This window comes from Euphorbia lathyris, chromosome 2 (assembly GCF_963576675.1).
Source record: "Euphorbia lathyris chromosome 2, ddEupLath1.1, whole genome shotgun sequence".
Lineage (NCBI taxonomy): Eukaryota > Viridiplantae > Streptophyta > Magnoliopsida > Malpighiales > Euphorbiaceae > Euphorbia > Euphorbia lathyris.
The window spans coordinates 27,506,461-27,527,897 of record NC_088911.1 but is presented as its reverse complement, the minus strand read 5'-3'; the positions used below and the strand labels follow the sequence as shown (position 1 = coordinate 27,527,897).

The 21,437-nt window shown below is 33.8% G+C and overlaps 1 protein-coding gene and 1 long non-coding RNA gene across 2 annotated transcripts; one reads left to right on the top strand and one right to left on the bottom strand.

The window, feature by feature from the left end:
• Positions 1-550: 550 nt before the first annotated feature.
• On the bottom strand, positions 551-5,815 carry LOC136220358 (B3 domain-containing transcription factor VRN1-like). The gene is made up of 11 exons (XM_066008166.1): positions 5,636-5,815; positions 5,181-5,250; positions 4,637-5,084; positions 4,000-4,113; positions 3,754-3,914; positions 3,204-3,483; positions 2,481-2,591; positions 2,235-2,410; positions 1,679-1,961; positions 1,477-1,585; positions 551-763 (listed from the first exon to the last, which is right to left on the bottom strand). Exons 2-10 carry the CDS (start codon positions 5,241-5,243, stop codon positions 1,539-1,541), a joined length of 1,683 nt encoding a protein of 560 aa, XP_065864238.1. The 5' UTR covers positions 5,244-5,250; positions 5,636-5,815; the 3' UTR covers positions 551-763; positions 1,477-1,538.
• Positions 5,816-8,075: 2,260 nt separating this feature from the next.
• Positions 8,076-11,022, top strand: LOC136217554 (uncharacterized). Its single transcript, XR_010683497.1, has 3 exons — positions 8,076-9,328; positions 9,395-10,009; positions 10,090-11,022. It is a non-coding gene; the product is annotated as an uncharacterized lncRNA (long non-coding RNA).
• The last annotated feature ends 10,415 nt before the right edge of the window (positions 11,023-21,437 follow it).

Genomic DNA, 21,437 nt, shown 5'->3' with positions numbered 1-21,437 from the left:
ACTATTAATGTACTCCCAAATGTTGTTTCCATTCTTCAACCCATAACCAGTTATTGTATCTTTAGCCATAACCGGTTATGGTAACTGCAAGCATCAGTATCTTGTTAAAAATTGTATCATACGAAAAAAATTTAACAAATCAAATAATTTTTTTTATCCAAAATGGATCAAATGTCACTTATGAGAATACACAAATATTATCAAATTTTAACACATTGGACAAATAACAAAATTTTGTTTAACACATGGGCAAATAGGGCTTTAATCCAATCAAAATCTCTTTCCCCTTTCCAAAATTAGGTGACAAATGATTCAATATTCTCACTACCACAACAACAGAGTGAAAAGCTTGGATATCTTCTACTCTAGATCTGTCAATATTCTTCATTGTCAAAGTCAGTAAAAATCCTAAAACTAACAATGAAAATGAGCAATTGAAGGATATATCATTATAAAAAAGCTAAAATCAGCAAGTAAAAACTTGAGACAGTATCATAAATCTACTTGTTTAAACTCTAAAACCTAAAGCTTATAATATCCTAAGATTATAATATCATTGTTAAATGGCTTATAGAACAATCCAAAAAGCTTACTCAAAGTTCCGAAAAATGATGACATTTAGTAGTAGAGTATCACCATTAATCAACTCAATCCAACTTGAAGAGAATCAAAAGTTCTCACCCGCCACATTTTTCTTTTCATCCTGCAACAACTTCTCTTTGCTCCGTTTCTTACATTTCGCCACAAAGTTTCCTGGTACATGCTGCAACAAGTAAGAAAATTATATCAGCCATTCTTCCAACTTCTGAAAAAGATAACAAATTATTGATAGAAACTACTGTAGATTCTATTGGGAAAGTCTAAGAAGAAAAATATTGTTAGTTGCTCCATCTTAAATGGTTTAGTTTTTTGCTCAAGGAATTTCGGATCCCTATTGCAATGAATTGTTACAACCAAGCTGCTATCTACATTGCAACGAATCCAGTTTTTCACAAGCAAACTAAGAATATCGAGATTTATTGTCACATTATGCTCTAGGTTTTATTGAGACGCCTTTTGTCAAATCTCAAGCTCAACTAGCTGATTTTCTCACAAAGCCTCTATAGCCTCTATCTAGTTGACAGATGATTCCAGTATTGATCAAGCTGGATTTTCTGTTTACTTCTACTCCAGCTTGAGGGGAGCGTGTTGAAGTATGAAGCCATCTAGAAGGTTCTTAAAGTAGTTACAAGGGTTGATGTTGTGGCATTGTCTGAGACAAATAGTATAAATACATGTCATTGTATCTGATCTATGTTACACAGAAACTCTTCTTCAGTAGCATTTCTGAACAACATAGTATATCTGATATATGGTACGAGATTTGAATCCAAATTGCAAGATTTGTACTTCTATTCTAGCTGAGTTTATACAGAAAACATCACAGATAAAAAAGAAAAGCATTACTATCATGAATATTGCAGTTCAACAACGTACAAGTTGATTGTGCTCAAGATAGCTCGGTAGAAGATTCACTTTAAAGTATGGGTTCACTGTGATCATTTGTTCAAATCTCTGATAAAACATGGAATTTCTTCATGGTTCCCTGGATGACACCAACAGAAAGGAGTGGGTTATGCTTTAAACATAACATGAATAATAAAACAAGCTTGGATTGGATTTATAATTTGAAACTAACCAATTGGTGGGCTTCTGTTAGCATCTTGATTTTCTCTGGAAATTACAACTTTTAATTTGGTTGCATTGTGATTAATCACTTCAAAGACACAAACATCACCAACTTCCAAATGATTATCATCTACAAATTTTCTCCAACCACTACACATCCTAGCTACTTTAGATCCACGCTTTTTTTCTGTACAAACATATTCAACCAACCAAGTTTTGCCATCCACCGAATTCAGAGTTACATAGCCTCGCTTGTCCTTCAAATATTTATTGGCAAAGCTAGCTGGTATAGCCTGCAGAAATAATAAAGGAAAACAATTAAAAAATCTCCTTTTCGTTTGTTGTGTAAAATTCCAACCTATTTTATATTTTGTATTTCTTTTCAAAATAGTTCAGAGTTAGAATATGCTTGTCAAACAGGTGGAGGAAAGAGGCATATTGGACCAAAAATATCTCAATTTTGAAATACTTTGAAAGGATACACAAAGGTAGAAAATAGTTCCGTTTCATGGTACAAATGTGTCAACTTCACTCAAATGTATATCACTTTTCAATTGAAAGCTTACCACTCTAGGGTCATCACCAACATGCGTTGGCTGAATAACAATGGAGAAGGAAAGATTGTTGGATTCATAATAAATGTTTGCTCTGTTAAGTGCATTAGCTTTTTCTTCCGTAGTTAATCTTTGTGTTCTCTTCACAACCCCGTGACTGTTGCCTTTGTTTGCAGCAAAATCAACTCCTATGGTTTCATAAAAATCAAAACTAATACAATTTGAACTTTCTTTATTTTGTGAGTTTGAAACGTTTACCCTGTAGTTCGGTGCCATTCTCCTGCTTCATCTTCTTCCAAGGTCTAGAGAATGGTGAAATCGATTTCTCTTCTAGTTCTCGGGGTGGCGAGACATCAATTTCAGTGATTTCTGGAGTGATAAATTGATGGAATTCTTCATCAAGGTTAGCCTCAAACAGGTTATGTAAGTAGATATTTGTACTGAAATCAACCCCCTCTCACAAAGGAAAGGACTTAGAAAAGAGAAACAACAATACAATAGGAATTGATAAAACAGTAAAGGGCGGCCCGGTGCACTACGTGTCCCCGCTAAGCGAGGGTCCGGGGAAGGGTCCCACCACAAGGGTGTACGGGACAAGCCTTCCCCTGCCAATTTTTTGATCTGAGTCCAGACCTCTCCATGATTAAAACATGAAAAACGTAATGAAATTCTTTCTACCCAATAAAGCAAGGAAACTGGCTATTTAAAATACTGATAATAGGATACCCCTAGATAACCATCCCGCTACCACTATCAGTAAAAAGGCATAAATAACACTCAAACAGCTGTGTGGTCCACAATTCCACTCTTATCAGTAAAAAGGCATAAACACGTAGGACTCTAGGTGCACTATCAGTGTGATCCAAGAGTTGATCATCATGATAATCAGTGAGCATTTATCTATCATTCTCATACAAAATTGTTTGATAGAAAAGCAAGAACTAGCACAATTTTCTTCATTTTATCAGGCAGGAAACTAACCAATTGGTGGACATCCGTTAGCATCTTGATTTTCTCTGGAAATTACAACTTTTAACTCGGTTACATTGTGATTAATCACTTCAAAGACACAAACATCACCAACTTCCAAATGATTCTCATCTATAAATTTTCTCCAACCACCACATATCCTAGCTAATTTAAATCCACGTGTTTTTGTACAAACATATTCAACCAACCAAGTTTTGTCATCCACAGAATTCAGAATTAGATAGCCTCGCCTGTTCTTCAAATATTTATTGGCAAAGCTAGCCGGTATAGCCTGCAGAAATAATAAAGGAAAATAATAACAATGTTTTCTTTTTCATTTGTTGTGTAAAATTCCAACCCATTTTTTGTATTTCTTTTCAAAATAATTACGGAGTTAGAATATGCCTGTCAAAATGGTGGAGGAAAGAGACCTATTGGACCAAAAATATCTCAATTTTTAAATACTTTGAAAGGATATACAAAGGTAAAAAATAGTTCCGTTATGTGGTACAAATGTGTCAACTTCACTCAAATGTATATCACTTTTCAATTGAAAGCTTACCACTCTAGAGTCATCACCAACATGGGTAGGCTGTATAATAATGGAGAAGGAAACATTGTTGGATTCACAATACATGTTTGCTCTGTTAAGTGCATTAGCTTTTTCTTCAGTAGTAAATCTTTGTGTTCTCTTCACAACCCCGTGACTGTTGCCTTTGTTCGCTGCAAAATCAAGTCCTCTGGTTTCATCAAAAGCAAAACTAATACAATTTGAACTTTCTTTATTTTGTGAGGATGAAAAGTTTACCTTGAGGTAGTTCGGTGTCATTCTCCTGCTTCATCTTCTTCCAAGGTCTAGAGAATGGTGACATCGATTTCTCTTCTAGTTTTCGGGGAGGCGAGACATCAATTTCGATGATTTCTGGAGTGATTAGTTGATGGAATTCTTCATTAAGATTAGCCTCATACAGGTTATGTAAGTAGATATTTGTATTGAAATCAGCCCCCTCCCACGAAGGAAAGGCGTTAGAAAAGAGAAACAACAATACAATGGGAATAGATAAAACAGTAACATGATAAATTGATATGAGGAACAACCTCCAGACCCCTCCGTGATCAAAAGATGCAGAGCCAAAACATGAATAAAGCAAGGAAACTGGCTATTTAACACTGATAATAGGATACCCCTAGACACCCCTATCAGTAAAAAGGTATAAATAACCCGCAAACAACTGTGTGGTCCGCAGTTCCACTCTTATCCATAAAAAAGCATAAACACGTAGGACTCTAGGTACACTATCAGCATGATCCAAGGGTTGATCATCATGATAATCAGTGAGCGATCCTCTATCATTCTCATACAAAAGCAAAAATGTGTGTATTTCTTTAATAGAAAAGCAAAAACTAACACAATTTTCTTTACTTTGTCAGGCAGAAATGCTCACCTTCAGATTGTGTTCTGCAGTTCTCTTGCTTCATCTTCTTACAAGGTCTAGAAAATGGTAATGGAGATTTATCTTCTGATATTCGGGTTGGGCAGACATCGACATCAATGTTTTCTTGATTGACCAGTTGATGGAATTGTTCCTCAAGATTAGGCTCCTCTTTCTCGTTATCTCCGTGGACATTGTACGGATAGTCAATTTCTGAAGTGGTCTTATCAAATATCAAAACATTGAAAGTGCAGTTTTTGAAATCTTCAAATCCGAAAACTAGAAAGGATCCATGTGATAAGGAGTAATAATCAACAAAATGTTGCCAGCCATTTCCTAACCAAATAGCATCACCGGTTTTGACAAGCTCTACTTGCCATTTTGCACCATTGGGAACCTTCAGAGATACTTGTTCTTGAAGATAGTTTCTGTATCTTCTCACAAATTTTTTTGGAATTCGCTGTTTTAGAAAGTTAAGTAAATATTATGCAAAGGAATAGAATGTAAGCAAATATTGGAAAGAATAGCAAAATATATAAGAGAGAAGAGGACTCACAAGCTTCCCTTTTTTAAGGGCATCTTCAAGAATAATCTTGTAAAAATGGGGTGTTCTCGCCATATTTTACCTTCAGCGGATCAAATATCCATGTTAGATCTCTTGAATTGTAAAATGAAAAAAGTAGCGTTTTCTTATGTTGTGAAAATTAAGCATAACTTGAACATTAGCTTGCTGATTTCCCATAACTATTCAATTTAGGCAAAAAGCATCTTTCAATTTTTGACTTCTTCAACAAAACAAAACGAAGCCATAATTCATACCACAAGAGCCATACACCTCTTGAACCGAAAATAACTGACTATGCACAAAGTAAGAACTGAAAATCAAATTAAAAAGATCATTAACCAAATAAAAAATAAAAAGAAGCACAAAGATTGAACGAAAACACTGTTTTCTCAAATTAGAATGTCAAGCATGCAACTTAAGCACTATGATGCATTCACTTCACTTACAGTATAAAATCAAGGCTCTCTTTTTCTTTTCCACCGAAAAAACATGAATGGCGAGGGAATTTTGATTTCTAGGGTTTGGTAAAGTTGACTCTTTTGCACACATTACAAGAAGAAAGACGAGAGAGGACATCACGTGCCTCACAGGTTAACTTGATTCAGAGTCAGACACCATTGATGGAAGGTTTTTCCCAGTGCTTTTGATGGAAGACAGTTTACGATCACTTTTACCTAATTTTACCTTTACCTTATTTGACTGTGACATTCAACACTGTAAATAAGTTTACAAATAAAACTTAATACATCAACAGCCCTTAACCTGTCCCAAAAGTTTGATGGGCCTTTAAATTTATATAGTGTCTCATTAGCTCATTTAATTTGTTTAAAATAACGTATTGGACGTCTTTATTTGTTTAAAGTGGTATATTAACTCTTTGAACTTACTTACATTGATTCATTTTTCCCCTAAACTAGTTTAAAGTTATATACATTTCGATTTGTCTAAATCTGTAAAACTTAAAAACTTAAAAAATAAATGTCTAATTCGTGATTCTAAATCTTAAAACAAATTAACTTTTTGTTTTATATATCTTTATGGCGTTTTTATAAATTTATGGACTTAATCATGACACTCTAAGCAAATTTAAGGGGCTAATGAGACGTCATATAAGTTCAAGGGGACAATCAACCTTTTTAGACAAATATTTTATTGACCTCTTATATTTGTTTAAAGTTAATGGTTAACTCCTTAAAGTCCATGTGGCAGAATAAGAAAAAGATTTTAAAAAACTTGAAACGTGTATACTTCAAAAAAGTTTAGAAGCTAATAAATACATTTCATAGAGTCAATTGGTCACTTTAAACAAATTTAGAGATAAATATAACCTTTTCAAAGTAGATAGGACAATTGATTTTTTTGGACAAACATAAAGCTTAAAGATTTATTAAGATAAAAAAAAATTGAAGTAGTTTCGTACATTTTATTAGATCGGTTGTAACTATATTAATAAAGTAGTAAATATTTTAGGCAGTTTTTTTTATCAATTTATACATTATAAACTTAACTTTTGATATTTTGGTATATTTTTTTGTAATTATATTGCAACATATATAAGACATAATTGAATTTAGAATATTCGATGTAACAATTATATAACGTGTCAAATAATAATAAACACCAATCTATTTTAAATTTTATGTCAAGTAGGGACTAATATTGCTAGAAACATTAAAGGGTGAAATTTTAACATTTCAAATGTTAGGAATAAATTTTTGTTTCAAATGTAACAATTATATAAACGAAGTTGAAATTTATCATGTAACTTTTTTTTTAAAGATCCCACAAAATATTAAGAGAAACTCGCTTAAATTAAACATCTCAAATTTGAATTTAAACATGCAAATATTACACTTTAATTGATTAAATATTCCAATCATTGGTTTTTACATTTTGATGTATTATTTTGATGTATTATTTAGTAATATTTATTTGCTTGTTTTTTACTCTTGGTCTATTACTTGGTAACATTTTCCATATGCCTATCAAAATTAGTGAAATTTAAACTGGTAAGAATGGTAAATTACTAGCTGAGGTTTCATCAATTTTGGTAGATTAGAGAGCAAATGTTACTAAATAATAAGTAATAGGACAAAAATTAATATTTTGAATGAGTACAAATATTTCCAGCCGATATCTTGAATAAATGAGCCAAATAATTCTTTAGGAATGATAACTGTGTTTATGAACTCGGGATGGAGGGTCTGAGTGTCTTGATGAATCTTTCTGATTGAACCTGTAAAACAGAACCCGGGGTCAGAGGGGGACAAAATCCCACAAACCCGCTCTAATGCTAAGTCAATAGGTGATTTAGGAAGGGTGGAAGAGTAATGACTAGTTATGAGTTGTTGAGTTAACGTCACGTAGGATGTGGCTATACATGTCTATATAGTGTCAGCTTAAATCCCTTGTATTTTAGGAATCCTTTAAGCTTTAGGATTCCTTCTGATACTAGGAGTGTGATTTTAGGAGAAGTCCTCCATTATGTGGAGTCTTTGACCTAGCCGTATAAAGGTTCCTTTTTAGAAAGGAAACGTTCCACGGAAGCTTCATAGTAGATCTGAATGCTTGATTTGTAACATGTGGCGAATAATCTAAAGGCTCTTAATATGCCACATGTCTGATTCGTTTTATATAATGTCCTTTGCCATCTTTTCCAAGCTCTTACAGGGTTATCTCCATCTTCGGTGGGAGAAGCAAACTAGTTATCTCCATCTTCGGTTGCTTCGATGCTTTAGTCTATCCATTATTTTATTGACACGTGCCATTCAAGTCCCCTCGAAACTTGTTTTCTTTATGACACACGGTGTCCAGGTGGCGCTTTTTGTTTGGCTTTATTTCTTATGTCTGTCGGGATGGTTGAAACGGCGGTTAGTCTTTTCAATAGTATGGATTTATTGCCCTTATTGTCGTTTTGTCTTTCATCTTCCTCCTTGGCTGTATAAAATGCCCAGTTCAACTGTTTCTTCCCTCTTTAATCTCTTTGCTATTTTATCTTTGCTCCTTTCTTTCTATAGTTCAAAGGATTTTTTCATCCATGTTTCTCTAATAAGTGCATTCTCCTACCGTAACTTTCTTCCATTTGTGCTTTATTTCATTTTATAATGGGTCGTAAGAAACCTCAGGTCCTGAGAAGGTGAAGAACCCTATTTTTCCCAATATTAAAAACTTCGAGTAGCCTTCATCTTTGGATGACATTGCTTTGGTTGAGCTACTCTCTCGATACCCAGAATTTGAGCATATAGGATTTGCCTCTCCTAGCCGAGATCAAGTAATAATCGAGGCCTCGGATGGATTTCTAGGTTTTTATCAGTTGTTCTTAGAGAATGGGGTTTAGCTTCCCTTCTTTTCTAGTATAGTTAATGTTTTGGTTGAATTTGATATTTGTCCCACTCAACTTTCCCCCAACGGCTAGTTAGGTTTGTTGGGGATGGTAATGGTATGTGAAGACTTGAACTCCTTCCACAAGATCAGATGGAAATGACTCATTATGGGTTTCAAAATTACCTACAAACCGAAAGTCGTTTATGAGGGATAAGGTCCCCAGCAATAAGAAGTTCAAACCCAAGTGGTTTTGGATTTTTCCGTTTGTAGATGAGAAAGGGAGACTCGTGAAGGAGGCATTGTATCCGAACGTCTTCCCCTTCAGGTCCTCTTAGAATCCTAGTCTAGAAGATAAATCGAAGAGGCATGAGCTAGGGCCTCTAACCGAAGCGGAGAATGAGAGTCAAGATCTTCCGGTGACCCTGCCCTTAGATTTTTTTCCAAAGAGGAGTTGTTAAAACACATTAATTATAATATCCCCTTCGTCCTTCGATCTGTCAAAGGGGTTTTTGTATCTAAAGGGGACGCATGGATAAACTTCTCTTCTTCAATATAGTCTTTTAATATTTTGCTCTATTTTGATTTTAGCTCCTCATGTGCTTGCATGTCTAACATGTCTTCCCTCTACCAAATGTTGCTAGCTTGGTAAGCTGTGGAGGATTTAGCTAACCAGAAGAAGCCATAAGCTGAAGCTCGTGGATGGGACGTCTCTTCCTTAGACCTTTCTGAAGAATTAACCCCTTTTGGGTCCAAGAACGCTTCTGCTTCTAGCTCTTTAGGTGCTTCTGAGGAAACATCTAGGGGATTTGCTACTAGTAAGTGCTCTAGGTTCTTCCTTTATTGTACTCTTTTCTTCTTCTGACTTATTTTCCTTTGAATAGAAGCACCTCCGTCAGCCTATGTTCCCTCTCTTCTTCCTCGGGCGTGCCTTTGGTTGTTGCCCCCTTATCTTCCTTTATGACTGAGGACTCTCGTGCGACTCAATTTTCCTATAATAATGTTCCTTCTACAAAGAAGGCTTTGGTGCAAGTTGAAGTGTTGACGTTGAAGGTGGGCTTACACTGAAGTCAATAGGGTCTGTAGGAAAGTCTTCGGGTAAAGTTGTATATAGCACCTTAGACGCTATGGACACTGAGCCTATGGCTCTAGGAAGGAAATCTATGGCAAGTAAAGTTTCTAAAAGGTTTGTAGCTGCATCGTAGAAAGGTGCTAAAAGGGTATCTAAGAAGGCTACGTCCAAGCCTAATCTCTATAATGCATCTCCCCTTAGTCTAAAGAGGTCTTTTGAGGCGCCCAAGGCTCCTTTACTTGCAATGAATGTTTCTATAGTGGGGCAGAGTGCTCCAGTTTCTTCCTAACCTCTTCTTTAGCCAGTTTTTGCTCGAGGTATGGGAAGAGTGTCAGGTATTATTCCTCAATGGATGGAATGCACATCTGAAGTGGTGTTTGTTCCTCTGGAAGAGACAAACAATTATACCAAATACAACATATATAATGTAAGTACAGTCTCTTGGTGTTGTTCGCATGGTTTTTTTGTTTTAGTTTTTTAGTTCTGATGTGTATCCGTGTTTTGTAGCTCTAGAAGGCTCGCTGTCCTTTGGGGCCTCGCCTAGAATATCTTATGGTTTCCAAAGGTGTTGCCCAATAAGTTTGGGTCCCTTCAGAATCTATGCTTTTTGCTCACGCTACTGACGAGGTCCTCACTGAGCTTAAATGCACCTACTAAGCCCAAGTTAGCCTCTCTTCCTCTTAGTCTTTATATCCTTTTGCCTTGTGATTTTATCTTGGCCGTTTTCTTTGTTCTCGATAGGCAATGTCTTCGAATTCTAAGGTTAATGCTCAGTTTGTATCTGCTAATCGTAAGATTGCCCAACTGGAAGCTGTCAACAAATCTTCTAGAGGTCTTCAAGTCGAAGAAGACTTGAAGAAGAATAAGGAGCTTTTGGATTATTGAGATTGTGAGGCTGAGGCCCTTCACAGAGAACTCCTGAGGAAGGATGACATGTTGAAGGCTACCCATGGCAAGAATTAAGACTTTCTAGTCTACTATTAACCGTTTGGATGGGGACCTTACAATGGCTCGGGCAGCGAGGCAAAATGCCGAAGAGGCTGAAAGCCAACTAAGGAAGGGAAGACTCCTAGGTGAGCCTGAAGGCTGGGCTATCAACTGTTAAAGCTACCTGTCATAAGTAGGGGTGTTCAAAAACCAAACCGGACCGAAATAACCGACCGAACCGATGAATTTCAGTTTTTTCGATTCGGTTTCGGTTTTATTTTTATAATATTTCGGTAATTTTGGTCGGTTCGGTTTTTAAATCAAAATTACCGAATTAACCGAAGAGACCGAAATAAATTAAATATAATTAAAAATTAGATTTATTATATAATTAGTGTATGTCATTTATTGTTCTAAGTTATATTTGATTTAGAATTATATTATTAGAATCTTTGTTAAGCATGATAGTTTTTGGATTGCTTGTAACTGATAATATTATTAGTCTATTTAATGTTTGTCTATTGCTTGTAACTGATAATATTATTAGTTTATTTAATGTTTGTCTATCAATTTAGTACTATTGTACACTAATTCATATTTAGAATTAAGATTGATTTCATTTCTGTATAAAATTTATATGTTTTTTTCTTTCTATTCTTTTTTTTTCTTCAATCCAAAAAGAAAAATAAAAATAAAAATGGTTGTATATATAAGTAAATACCCAACAATATCATTAACGGTGTAATATTAACCTTACATAAAAATAATTGTTAATAAAAAAATTTAATATAAAGAAACCGAATAACTGAACCGAACCAACCGAAATAATTCGATCGGTTCGGTTCGATTATTTATTATTATTTGATTAGGTTCGGTTTTTATTTTTGAGGCTATTCAGTTTTTGGTTATTTTGGTTTGGTTCAATTTTCAGACCGAACCGGTCGATGAACACCCTTAGTCATAAGGTGAAGGAAGAACAGGATCAAGCTGGGATTCGGGAGTGCCAACTTCACCCTTCAGTCTACTCAAGAAATGAACAAGTGGTAATTGGATGTTTTAAACCAAAAGACTAATGTTTGTGCCTCGAATTTGGATTTGCTAGATGATACTCAAAGTTTGTTGCGAGCATGTCAATGCGATTTGGACCGAATAACGTCAGAGCTGAAGGAGTTCAGGTGCAAGAAGAAGTAGGCTATGAAGAAGGCACATGATACGGGTCTAATATGTATCGTTATCAAGTTAAGATAATTCATACCACTAAGAAAAAATACCTTGAGGTTGACCTACAGTTTTGTGTAAATGTCTTTCATCCAAATGACAACATTTATTATCTAGAGGTAAACTCTAGTCTCCCTCTGCCCAATGGTGCCGGTGAAGTACTTGATATTGGCGGCTTAGATTCTGATGAGGAGGAGGAGGACCAGTGGTCATTCCTCCTTTGTCACATCCTTCCACCATTGTTTTGGTTCAGCCCAACATTACTGCTGAAAGGGATGCGACTGTCGTGGTTCCTAACTCTTAGGTTTCTGTACTTATATATACATTTTATGTAAGACAAACTTAATTTGTATATATAAAAAGCCCGATGTGTTTTCACTTTTAATCGTATTTATTCTTTTTATACTTAAACAAATATGTACTATAAAACCACCTAAAAATGAGTTTTAAATCAAATAAAAAAATTAGTCTTTTTAAAATTAAACATATACATTAATTAGTAAAACCAGTTTGAATATCTTAAATTAATTAATAAATAAAACTATTTTTAATTCAATTGCTACACATAGATTAAAAATGAATGAAGTTTAAATTTGTTGTTAACTATTGAAAGTAAAAATTATAGAAAGTTTTTTTTTTTGTGGAAAGTACAAAGTTTTTTTTTAACTATTATTTATAAATTTAAATTATTTTAAAATAAAATATTATTATTATACGCAAATGATATATAATTATGTTAAATTTCTATACGAAAATTTTATCCATCCACGCAATACGCGGAACAATACTAGTTAATAAAATGTTATGAGCAGTGGCGAATTCATGATTTGAGGAAGGGGGAGGGGGCAAAATTCTACATAAAAAAAATTTAGACAAAAAATGTAAAATTGTTCAATTTTTTATGACAAAAAATGCAAAATTGTTCAATTTTTGGCGATGAAAAATGTAAAATCGTTCAATTGTCATGCATTATTTTCATGATTTTTTTTGATAAAAAAACGTAAATTATAATGTTTCCGACTCGTAATCATCCATTTCCGGGATTCTCGGGTTGTTACACATCAAATATCCCTAACGTTTTGGGTCAGGTGCAATTTTACCCCTAACATATAAAATGGTGCAATTTTACCCCTAATGTTTGTAGCAAAGAGCAATTTTATCCCTAACGTTGATAAATTGGATCAATTTCAGACACTATTATAACATACAATCATTTTTTTCTTTATTTTGCACCAATTGCATATAAATTTTATAATTTTACACCAATTTTACCCCTAACGTTGATAAATTGGATCAATTTCAGACACTATTATTCATGATCGAGAAGACAGTTTGATGAATTATTTCTCAAATTGATCCAATTTATCAATGTTAGGGGTAAAATTGCTCTTTGCTTCCAATATTAGGGATAAAATTATACCATTTTAGACGTTAGGGATAAAATTGCTCCTGACCCAAAATATTAGAGGTATTTTTGCACTTTAACCTTTATTTTTGAACTAATTTTTTTTAATGGGATGAAGGAGGAGGCAAATGCCCCTTTGACCCCTGGTTATGAGTGATTCTCATTACTTTATTGAATAATAAAATATAAATAATGTTATTATTAATAATAAATATTATATATTAAGATATTAATTACATCTCAAAAATTGAAAATCATTTTAGTTGCAAAATAATGATAAAGTATATTGGAAACAAAATTAATTTTTGGGTCAAGTCTAAAAAAGTCATTGGATTCTTATGTTTTGTCAAACAGGTATCTGTAAATTTTGTTTGTCCAAATAAGGATCGAGATTTTCGTTTTACTAAAAATAAGGATATTTTAGTTTGACACTATAAAAATGACTGTTAACGTTCTCAAAACGGAAATTTTGAAAAATTAAAGTTGTTTAGTAGCACATTTACTATGAAACAAATTTTTTAATTTTCAAAAATCATTATTTTTGGAGCTTTCTCTCTCTAAACATTCATTTATCTCTCCTCACCAAATAACACCTAAATGACCTAAAAATTAAAAAAAAATTAAAGAATTAAAGTTGCTTAAAATTTGAATTACAATTTTGAGGTCGTCAACGCTCATTTTAATTTTGAGGTCCTTGTTTTTAGCAAAGCGAAAAACCTCAGTCATCTCCTCATCACAAAAGAAAACCTCAGTCCGAGTTTGGACAAAAAAAAATTCACAATTACATGTTGGACAAAACGTGAAAACACATGAGTTTTTTTGGACTTTATCCTTTATTGTTTTGGCGATTTTACCGTAAGTATCACACCCTACAATTATAAAATAATTACATGAATTAAAATACTCTTTGAAAGGTGATAGATTAAGCGATATACAACGTGACAAGTATAAAAAGACAATAGAAGTAAATAAATTTTTTTTTATCTTTTGAATTTTATACGTAGTGTTACTTTCATTCTCTCTAGTTTGTTTTTTAAAAGATAAAACATATATTAAGAAACACAAGGAACATCATATATTTACAGTTACATCATATACAATCACATTCCTCACAAATTGGTGGGCTAAATCCCAAAAGGACAACTAGGCCAAGAAAAAGTTGTTTTAGCTAACATATCAGTAATCATATTAGATTATCTATTAACGTGGGAGATGGTATTCTCATTACACCATATAGCAATACACCGACAATCACTCATAACTCTCCCAAACTTAAAGATTTGTTTCTTTACTAAAGAAGTTATCCACTACCATTTTTGCATATGTCTCTGCACTAACATTCTTTAGGTCTTTCATCTTGATCCAATGCAACACTTCCATGAAACACAACACTTCTACCACCAAAACTGGCCAATGCTTGAGTCTAACAATTTTTTACTCTTCCCATGTCATCCTTACACACAACACTAAAACCCACTCTATCACTGCTAACATCAAATACAACGTCAAGATTAATTTTATGCCTACCTGCCCCTAAGAACACCCATCGTGTTGTCGAATCACCATACACCATATCACTAACCACTCTTTTGCATTGGTTAGTTGATTGGAACTCTTGAAAGAAAATAAAATCATTAGAGATTGCTTTGGTCGTTGAGCTCAACTTATCGTTCTAGAGCCAATTATTTTGCTGGTTCCAAATTTTTCATAACACCATGCAAAAATTCCCCTTAACTGACTTATCCTATAAACTAATAACCGTAGTAGCAAACCACAATGAAAAATCGTCAACAAGAATATCTACAAAACGACAATCAACAAACGTTGCTTTCTAGTACTCCTCTACAAAATGACGATCAACAAACATATGCATACCACACTGACCAACCAAATCAAACAACACACACTTATTATTAATAGGAATCCTTTGAGGAATAAATTCTCATGATTAGGAAGACAATTGGTACATGCCTTCCACACGAAGAGTTTAACTTTTGGTGGAATGCTAAGTTTACAAATCATAGTCCAGCCATCCTCCAAATCACAATCAACAATACTCAACCCTGTTTAAAAGCAACTTGATAACCTAGGTTGACTATGCATTGACCCTTTTTCTCATAGTGCCAAAGAACATTATCAATTTCATGCCTATATCTTGTTGGCAGACTTGAAATATTTGCAACATCAACCCGCTCAAAAACTTCCTCCAATAAAATCATATTCTAGCCCCTTTATTATCACATAGCAAATCCTCAATAAATAAGTCTTCAAATCATTCCTTAACCAAAGTCTGAGGCTTGAACCACTGTCATTAGGAATCCACAGATCGTTCCACACGTTTATGGACTTAACACTCCTTATCCTCCACCTGCACCCTTCAACAATAATACCTTTTCAACTCCCAAATGCTTCTCCAAACTAGGCTCGAGTTATGACCCAATTATATCGTCTAGAAATTCCCTTTATAGAAGTATTTGGCTTTGATAACTCTACAAGCTAGAGCATTGTGATTGGAAATCAAATTCCACGCTTGTTTTCTAAGTAAAACAAGGTTAAAGGATTCTAACTAACGGAACCCTAAACCACCATTGGCCTTTCTTAACGGTTTATTCTAAGAAGTTTAGTGAATATGCCTTTTTGCTCCACTAAACCCTACCAAAATGAATTCATCATCCTATAGAGTGCGTTTGGTACGCTATAATGCAATGTAATGTAATCAAGATTGTAATGTAATCAAGTTTGTAATGTAATGGAATGGAATAATCATTACATTACCATGTTTGGTTAGCAAAATTTTACAATTGATGTAATGTAATGCCCATTACATTACCATGTTTGTTTTGGCATGTGTAATCATAAATTTATATATTTACTCATATAAATATATAATTAAATATATATATACAATAACAATAATTGGAAATAATAATTCTCAGTAAAAGTGTAACATTATGTATAACTAAATATTAAAGTAATTTCATACGAGTTTTTGTAAAACAAATACAAGTTAAAATTCAAAAAAAAATCTTCTAAACAAATTGCGATAAATTTTGAGCAGCTTCTCCAAAATGCAACTATACCAATTGAACTTATCCTGAAATCTGCAAAGTCATAAAAATGAACAAAATTAATTCCATCCCCAAATGTCACAAACTTCCAAGTTAATTGTACCGTAAATCAATGTAATAGGATATAATTATATAAAGAAGATGGAAATAAGAGAATCCAATCGATCTTAATTCGGGATGGGAAGTGTGCATCAATCACAATATCAATTTATAGGCCTATGTTTGTGCTATTTTGTACCAACATGAAGGAGCCAAATCAGTAAAAGCAAACTAGTAGGAATAGAACGTTGATGCCACACCTAATACGAGAGTTCCAATTTGGGACTGATCAGTAGGAATCTCAATTTGGGACTGATCTAGTAGGAATCTCAATTTGGTGCTCTATTAGGGACTGATCATCAATTAACATGTGAAAAGGCTCTACATAAAAATACACAAACAAACAAATGGGAGATCCACAAACAAATGGCAATTATGCTTTCAAATGTTGCTATAGAGAACACAAGAATTAGAAATTGGAATACCATTCAGGAAGAGAATTTCATTCTTAGGAAGGAAATCACACCAACCCCTCCAAATAAAAAATTTAACTTTTGGTGGAATTCAAGCAGAGTCTCAATGATAATATTGAAAACAGAAAACAATATCTTGTAAAGATGTCATGCAATTTCGCAAAGTAAATGAGGAATGAGGAAATCTAACCTTATAAAAGAGGTATAACTTGAGTATCAAATATCTCCATTAAGCAATGTCTTGACCCAAATTTCCTTTTCCTCATCAGAAATTGTAAAAAAAATATCGGTAGTGTCCTTATCGCATCCAATTTTACGAGTAGCTTTATGTCGCTCCATCATGGTCAAACTAGATAATTTCGTCAATACACTGTTGATAATTGATTTCTTCTCATTATACTCAAAATCTCCCAATGTTTGACAGAGCTTATCAGTAGCTTTCCCAATTTCCAAAGTCATAGCAATAGTGGCTTCTTTAATAACATTAGACAAGCTTGCAACATTTGCATTTCTATATCTTTTTGCCTTTGGACTTCCGATGTTCCCTTTCCTTTTAGTTGTGTCAAAAAAAGATGTAGAACTGTCGCTGTCTTCATTTTCCGCTTCTTTGTCTAACTCTTCAACAATATCAGCAGCTGTTTCAGAATCTTTTCCGGTTGCACGATCCTTTCCGAATGCAATACACAGCTCCTCATAGAAAGGAAAAGACTTAAATCTAAAGGGTTCTGCATCTTGATGGCTCTGCATAAATCAATATTTTAAACAATTAACAAATAATAACATAAATGGCATAAGAAACTCATGCAAAGTAACATTTGAAGCTTTAAATACTCATCCCAAACTGCATTTTCTGCTGCCACACACTTTCTATCAGCATCCCAACCAAAACCGCTGCAATTGGTACCAGTTAGCATATCATGTACAATACCAAAATGAAGTTTCAATGTCCTTATCTTTGACTCTATGTGTGGTTTGGCTTTGATTCCACGTCCTGGTAACTTTGTTTCAAGAAGATCCTCAATTGCTTTGGCATATCCACATTTAAAACCACGTTCAGCTTTAAAACCACCAACATTGTGCAATTCAATGAGAACCTCAACCAGTTTAGATTCTTCTTCAAATGTCCATGATCTTTTATTTGTGCCTGGCTTCTTAGGACCTTTAACACTTTCTACTGACATCTTCCTGCAAAAAGAAAATATAATACATGATAATAATAATAATAATAATAGAGCAGATACTGGCATAGAAGTAGACAGAGAAGCTTAAGTTAGCTTCTATAACTTGAAAAATTTGAGCTATATATATATCCACAATACAAAAAAAAGACTACATGATCATAAGGTTCCACAAAAATAACATAATTGTATTTTATCATATTAATTCCTACAATTAAACATGATTTTCCCATTCACAAAACATGTCATTTGCTAACTGATCTCTCCAAATACTCCATTCATTTGATGTTTCGATTGTCGAAATAATATCTTGACTTTCATTTTCACTGGTTCCTCCTTGTCTCCTTCTATCAAACCTTTCCTCCATCAAATCTATTGCCATTTCTCTTCTTATAAAATTGTGAAGAAGACAACATGCCATAATAATCATGTTGCAAATCTTAACAGGGTAAAATGCAGGACTCCTAAGGATTGCCCAACGTAATTTTAGTACTCCAAAGCATCTTTCTATCACATTTCTAGCCGATGAATGCTTCATGTTGAAGAATTTTTTGGGGTTTGTAGGTTGATGTCCTTCCTTCCAATCATTTAAATGGTATCTTTGTCCTCTATAAGGTGCAAGGAATCCCTCTGAATTTGTATACCCAGCATCAACAAGATAATAATATCCTACATTGTAACACAAAATTGTAAATATGAATCACAATTCTATTATTATTATCATGAAAGTAGCTTTTACTCACCACGAGGCACTTTTAAACCATTTTTTCTATTTATAGCATCTCGAAGAACTCGACCATCAGCAGCTGATCCTTCCCAACCAGTTAATACATAAATAAATTGCATATCTTGTGAACAAACTCCAAGAATGTTAGTTGCAATTTCCCCTTTACGGTTTCTATATCTTGGCCTATCAACTCCTGGAACTTGAAGTCTTATGTATGTACCATCTAAAGCCCCAAGACAGTTCTGACAAAAAATTAAGTCAATATATAAATAATGACATTCATTTGCTAAATTATATTAAATGCCAAAAAGAAATAGTATTACCTTAAACCATTTCCATTTAAAATCTGACGAGTTCGTAAGAACGGGTTCCGGCTTTTTAAGTAAAACACTTTGCAAACGCATGATTCCTTTCAATACATATCCAAAGTGCCTGCTAATAGTTTCTCCTGACCGCCTAAAGCGAAATTGTATAACTCTGTTCTTCACATGATGAGCAAGTATATGCAAACACATTGCTACTTGCTCATCTATCATCATATACTTTGTATCTTTTAGACCTCCTTCGTGTTCAAGCATATAACACAATTTTTTAAAAGTAGGCCTATTCATTCTAATTCCTGACATACAAACTTCATCATCATCATAGACAAAATCATTCAACATTCTCCTCCTTAAGAAAAAATCATTTATATAGCTTCCTTTTAAGTAAAGTATGTCAACATATGATGTCGCGATATTACATATCAATTGATGAAACCAACATATTATGTTACATATCTCTACCCACTTTAACAATGCTGCTCTTAATTTCCTTCGCCTTATTGAATTTCTTGTAGCCAAACTTAGACGAGCCATGATTCTTTAAGAAATTAAACAAGAAAGAATAACTTTATCATTTCAGCCATAATTATGTAAACATGGGGTATGAATATATCATTTGATCAATAGGAGCACAAATTTCAGTGTACACATGACAGATAAATCAAGCAATTTTTGAGTATGTGAGGATAATCCATAAAGTGTAGTGGTTAAAGTATAGGTGCAAATTGAAAATAAACTGGAAACCAAGTGACCCTACAGAAGATTATGTGCGGTCCACAGATATATGGGCTAGTGAGGATGTGGAACAGTGAAAAGAAAAGCAAACAGACTCAATTAGCAATTAGCAAACAGACTCAGTCTTAAGTAATGCATTTTGGGCACCAAAAAACAAAGTATTTCCAAATCTCGGACAGAGTAGCTCTTTTAGTGCCTACACTTTCTGAAAATTCCAAAAAATGGACATGCCAGAACCCCCTTTATTGTGAAACACCAATTACTGGCGTGCTTCAATCTTCGGCACGGCAGCTGAATTGAAATTTCCCTTTTTATCCTCTCTGTGTAGCTTTATGGTCAAAGATTGCGAAAAGGTTGGGTTAATAATATGGCATTTGCAGGCTTTTATTATGTAGGTAATGTGAGTGAAGGTGAAGTTTAAAAGAGAGAGCCACTTGCCCTGAATCAGACCAACCACTTGCAGATTTTAAGCCTCTTTTTTAATTCTAATTTTATGTATAATACCAGGCAGCCCCTAATTTTAACCACCTTGTAAATGCTCACAAAGAAACAACCGGTTCTGAAAGTCACTGGCAGGAGGTTAGTTCCTAAGAAATATATGGCGAAAAAACAACAAGTATTGTTGCTTTGAGGGAATGAGTCAAATGAGAATGAAAAATATCCACATTGACCGGATAGTGAAGCTTCAGGCACTAGTTCAATTTGAATTTTAAAACAAGCACACAACTTCAGCAAATAGTTATATGGTTGCAGAACAAAATTTCTGCAAAAACAACAATTAACATGTTTTTAAAACCAAAAAAGACACCAACAGACAGAAATACAACAAATCATAAGGCGGCTAAATATGAAAGAGCAGGTCCATCACAACAAATCAAAAAGTTTGTTTCCACAAATCATACATAATATGTACAGCAAAAAAAAAAACCAATTAGGCAAACAATATTCTATCATAAAAAATCTATCAGACCATCCATTCATCCCATAATTACAAATTCATGGTCAACTAGTTTAAAGAAAATGTAAGGTTAACAGATTAATTAATTATTGGTATTAAAAGACATTCTTACCCATCTAGAAAACCTCCTTAAAACCAAAGCTTCATTCAAATTCATATTCATCCAGGATCATTCAAATGCAGTCTGCACAGGACTAAATTGGAAAATAAAGCTTGTCCATACTTGTTAATCTCTACTTGTTAAGCTAGTTTTATTTATTTTAGATGATATTAATTTCTATTTCAAACAAATCTTGTCTCTACCCTTTGCCTAGAGGTGTGCATATATATTTACAATCTTATTCAGCTTCTTGTTTCAAGAGCTTCTTGTTGTCAAAAATTAATTATTACTTAACCCACAAAGCATAAGCTACACAATCCAATAATTTCTACATGACCTATAGAATAGCACGGAAGAATTGAACCAGAGAACAATTGAATAACTGGGAAGAAAATAGGAGAAGTTTATCATGAAGGAAATTGTCAAAAAAAAAATAGAAACCATCCACAAGCGTAATGGGTATCAGAAATAAAATCATAAACCATAAATCTGCATCAGAAATAAAATAGAGAATGAGAATACCTAAGAGAGAGAATCAATCACAAATTAGTTTCCGAGTTCAGGCGAGTGGCTTAAACAGGAGATCGATCTCTCACAATCAATGTTGAAAAGCTTAGATAGAGAGTGAGAGATGAATATTGAAAAGCTTAGATCGATCGAGAGTGAGATGAATGTTGAGAAGCTTAGATCGAGAGTGAGATGAA

Bases quoted from the DNA above. Each gene is read 5' to 3' on its own strand.
- LOC136220358 (XM_066008166.1), bottom strand. From the start codon at position 5,243: ATGGCGAGAACACCCCATTTTTACAAGATTATTCTTGAAGATGCCCTT. The intron at 1,962-2,234 runs GTAAGCTTTCAA...TTATTTCTGCAG, and splicing joins TTGGTGATGACCCTAGAGTG to GCTATACCAGCTAGCTTTGC. The intron at 1,586-1,678 runs GTTAGTTTCAAA...GGTGTCATCCAG, and splicing joins TAACAGAAGCCCACCAATTG to GGAACCATGAAGAAATTCCA.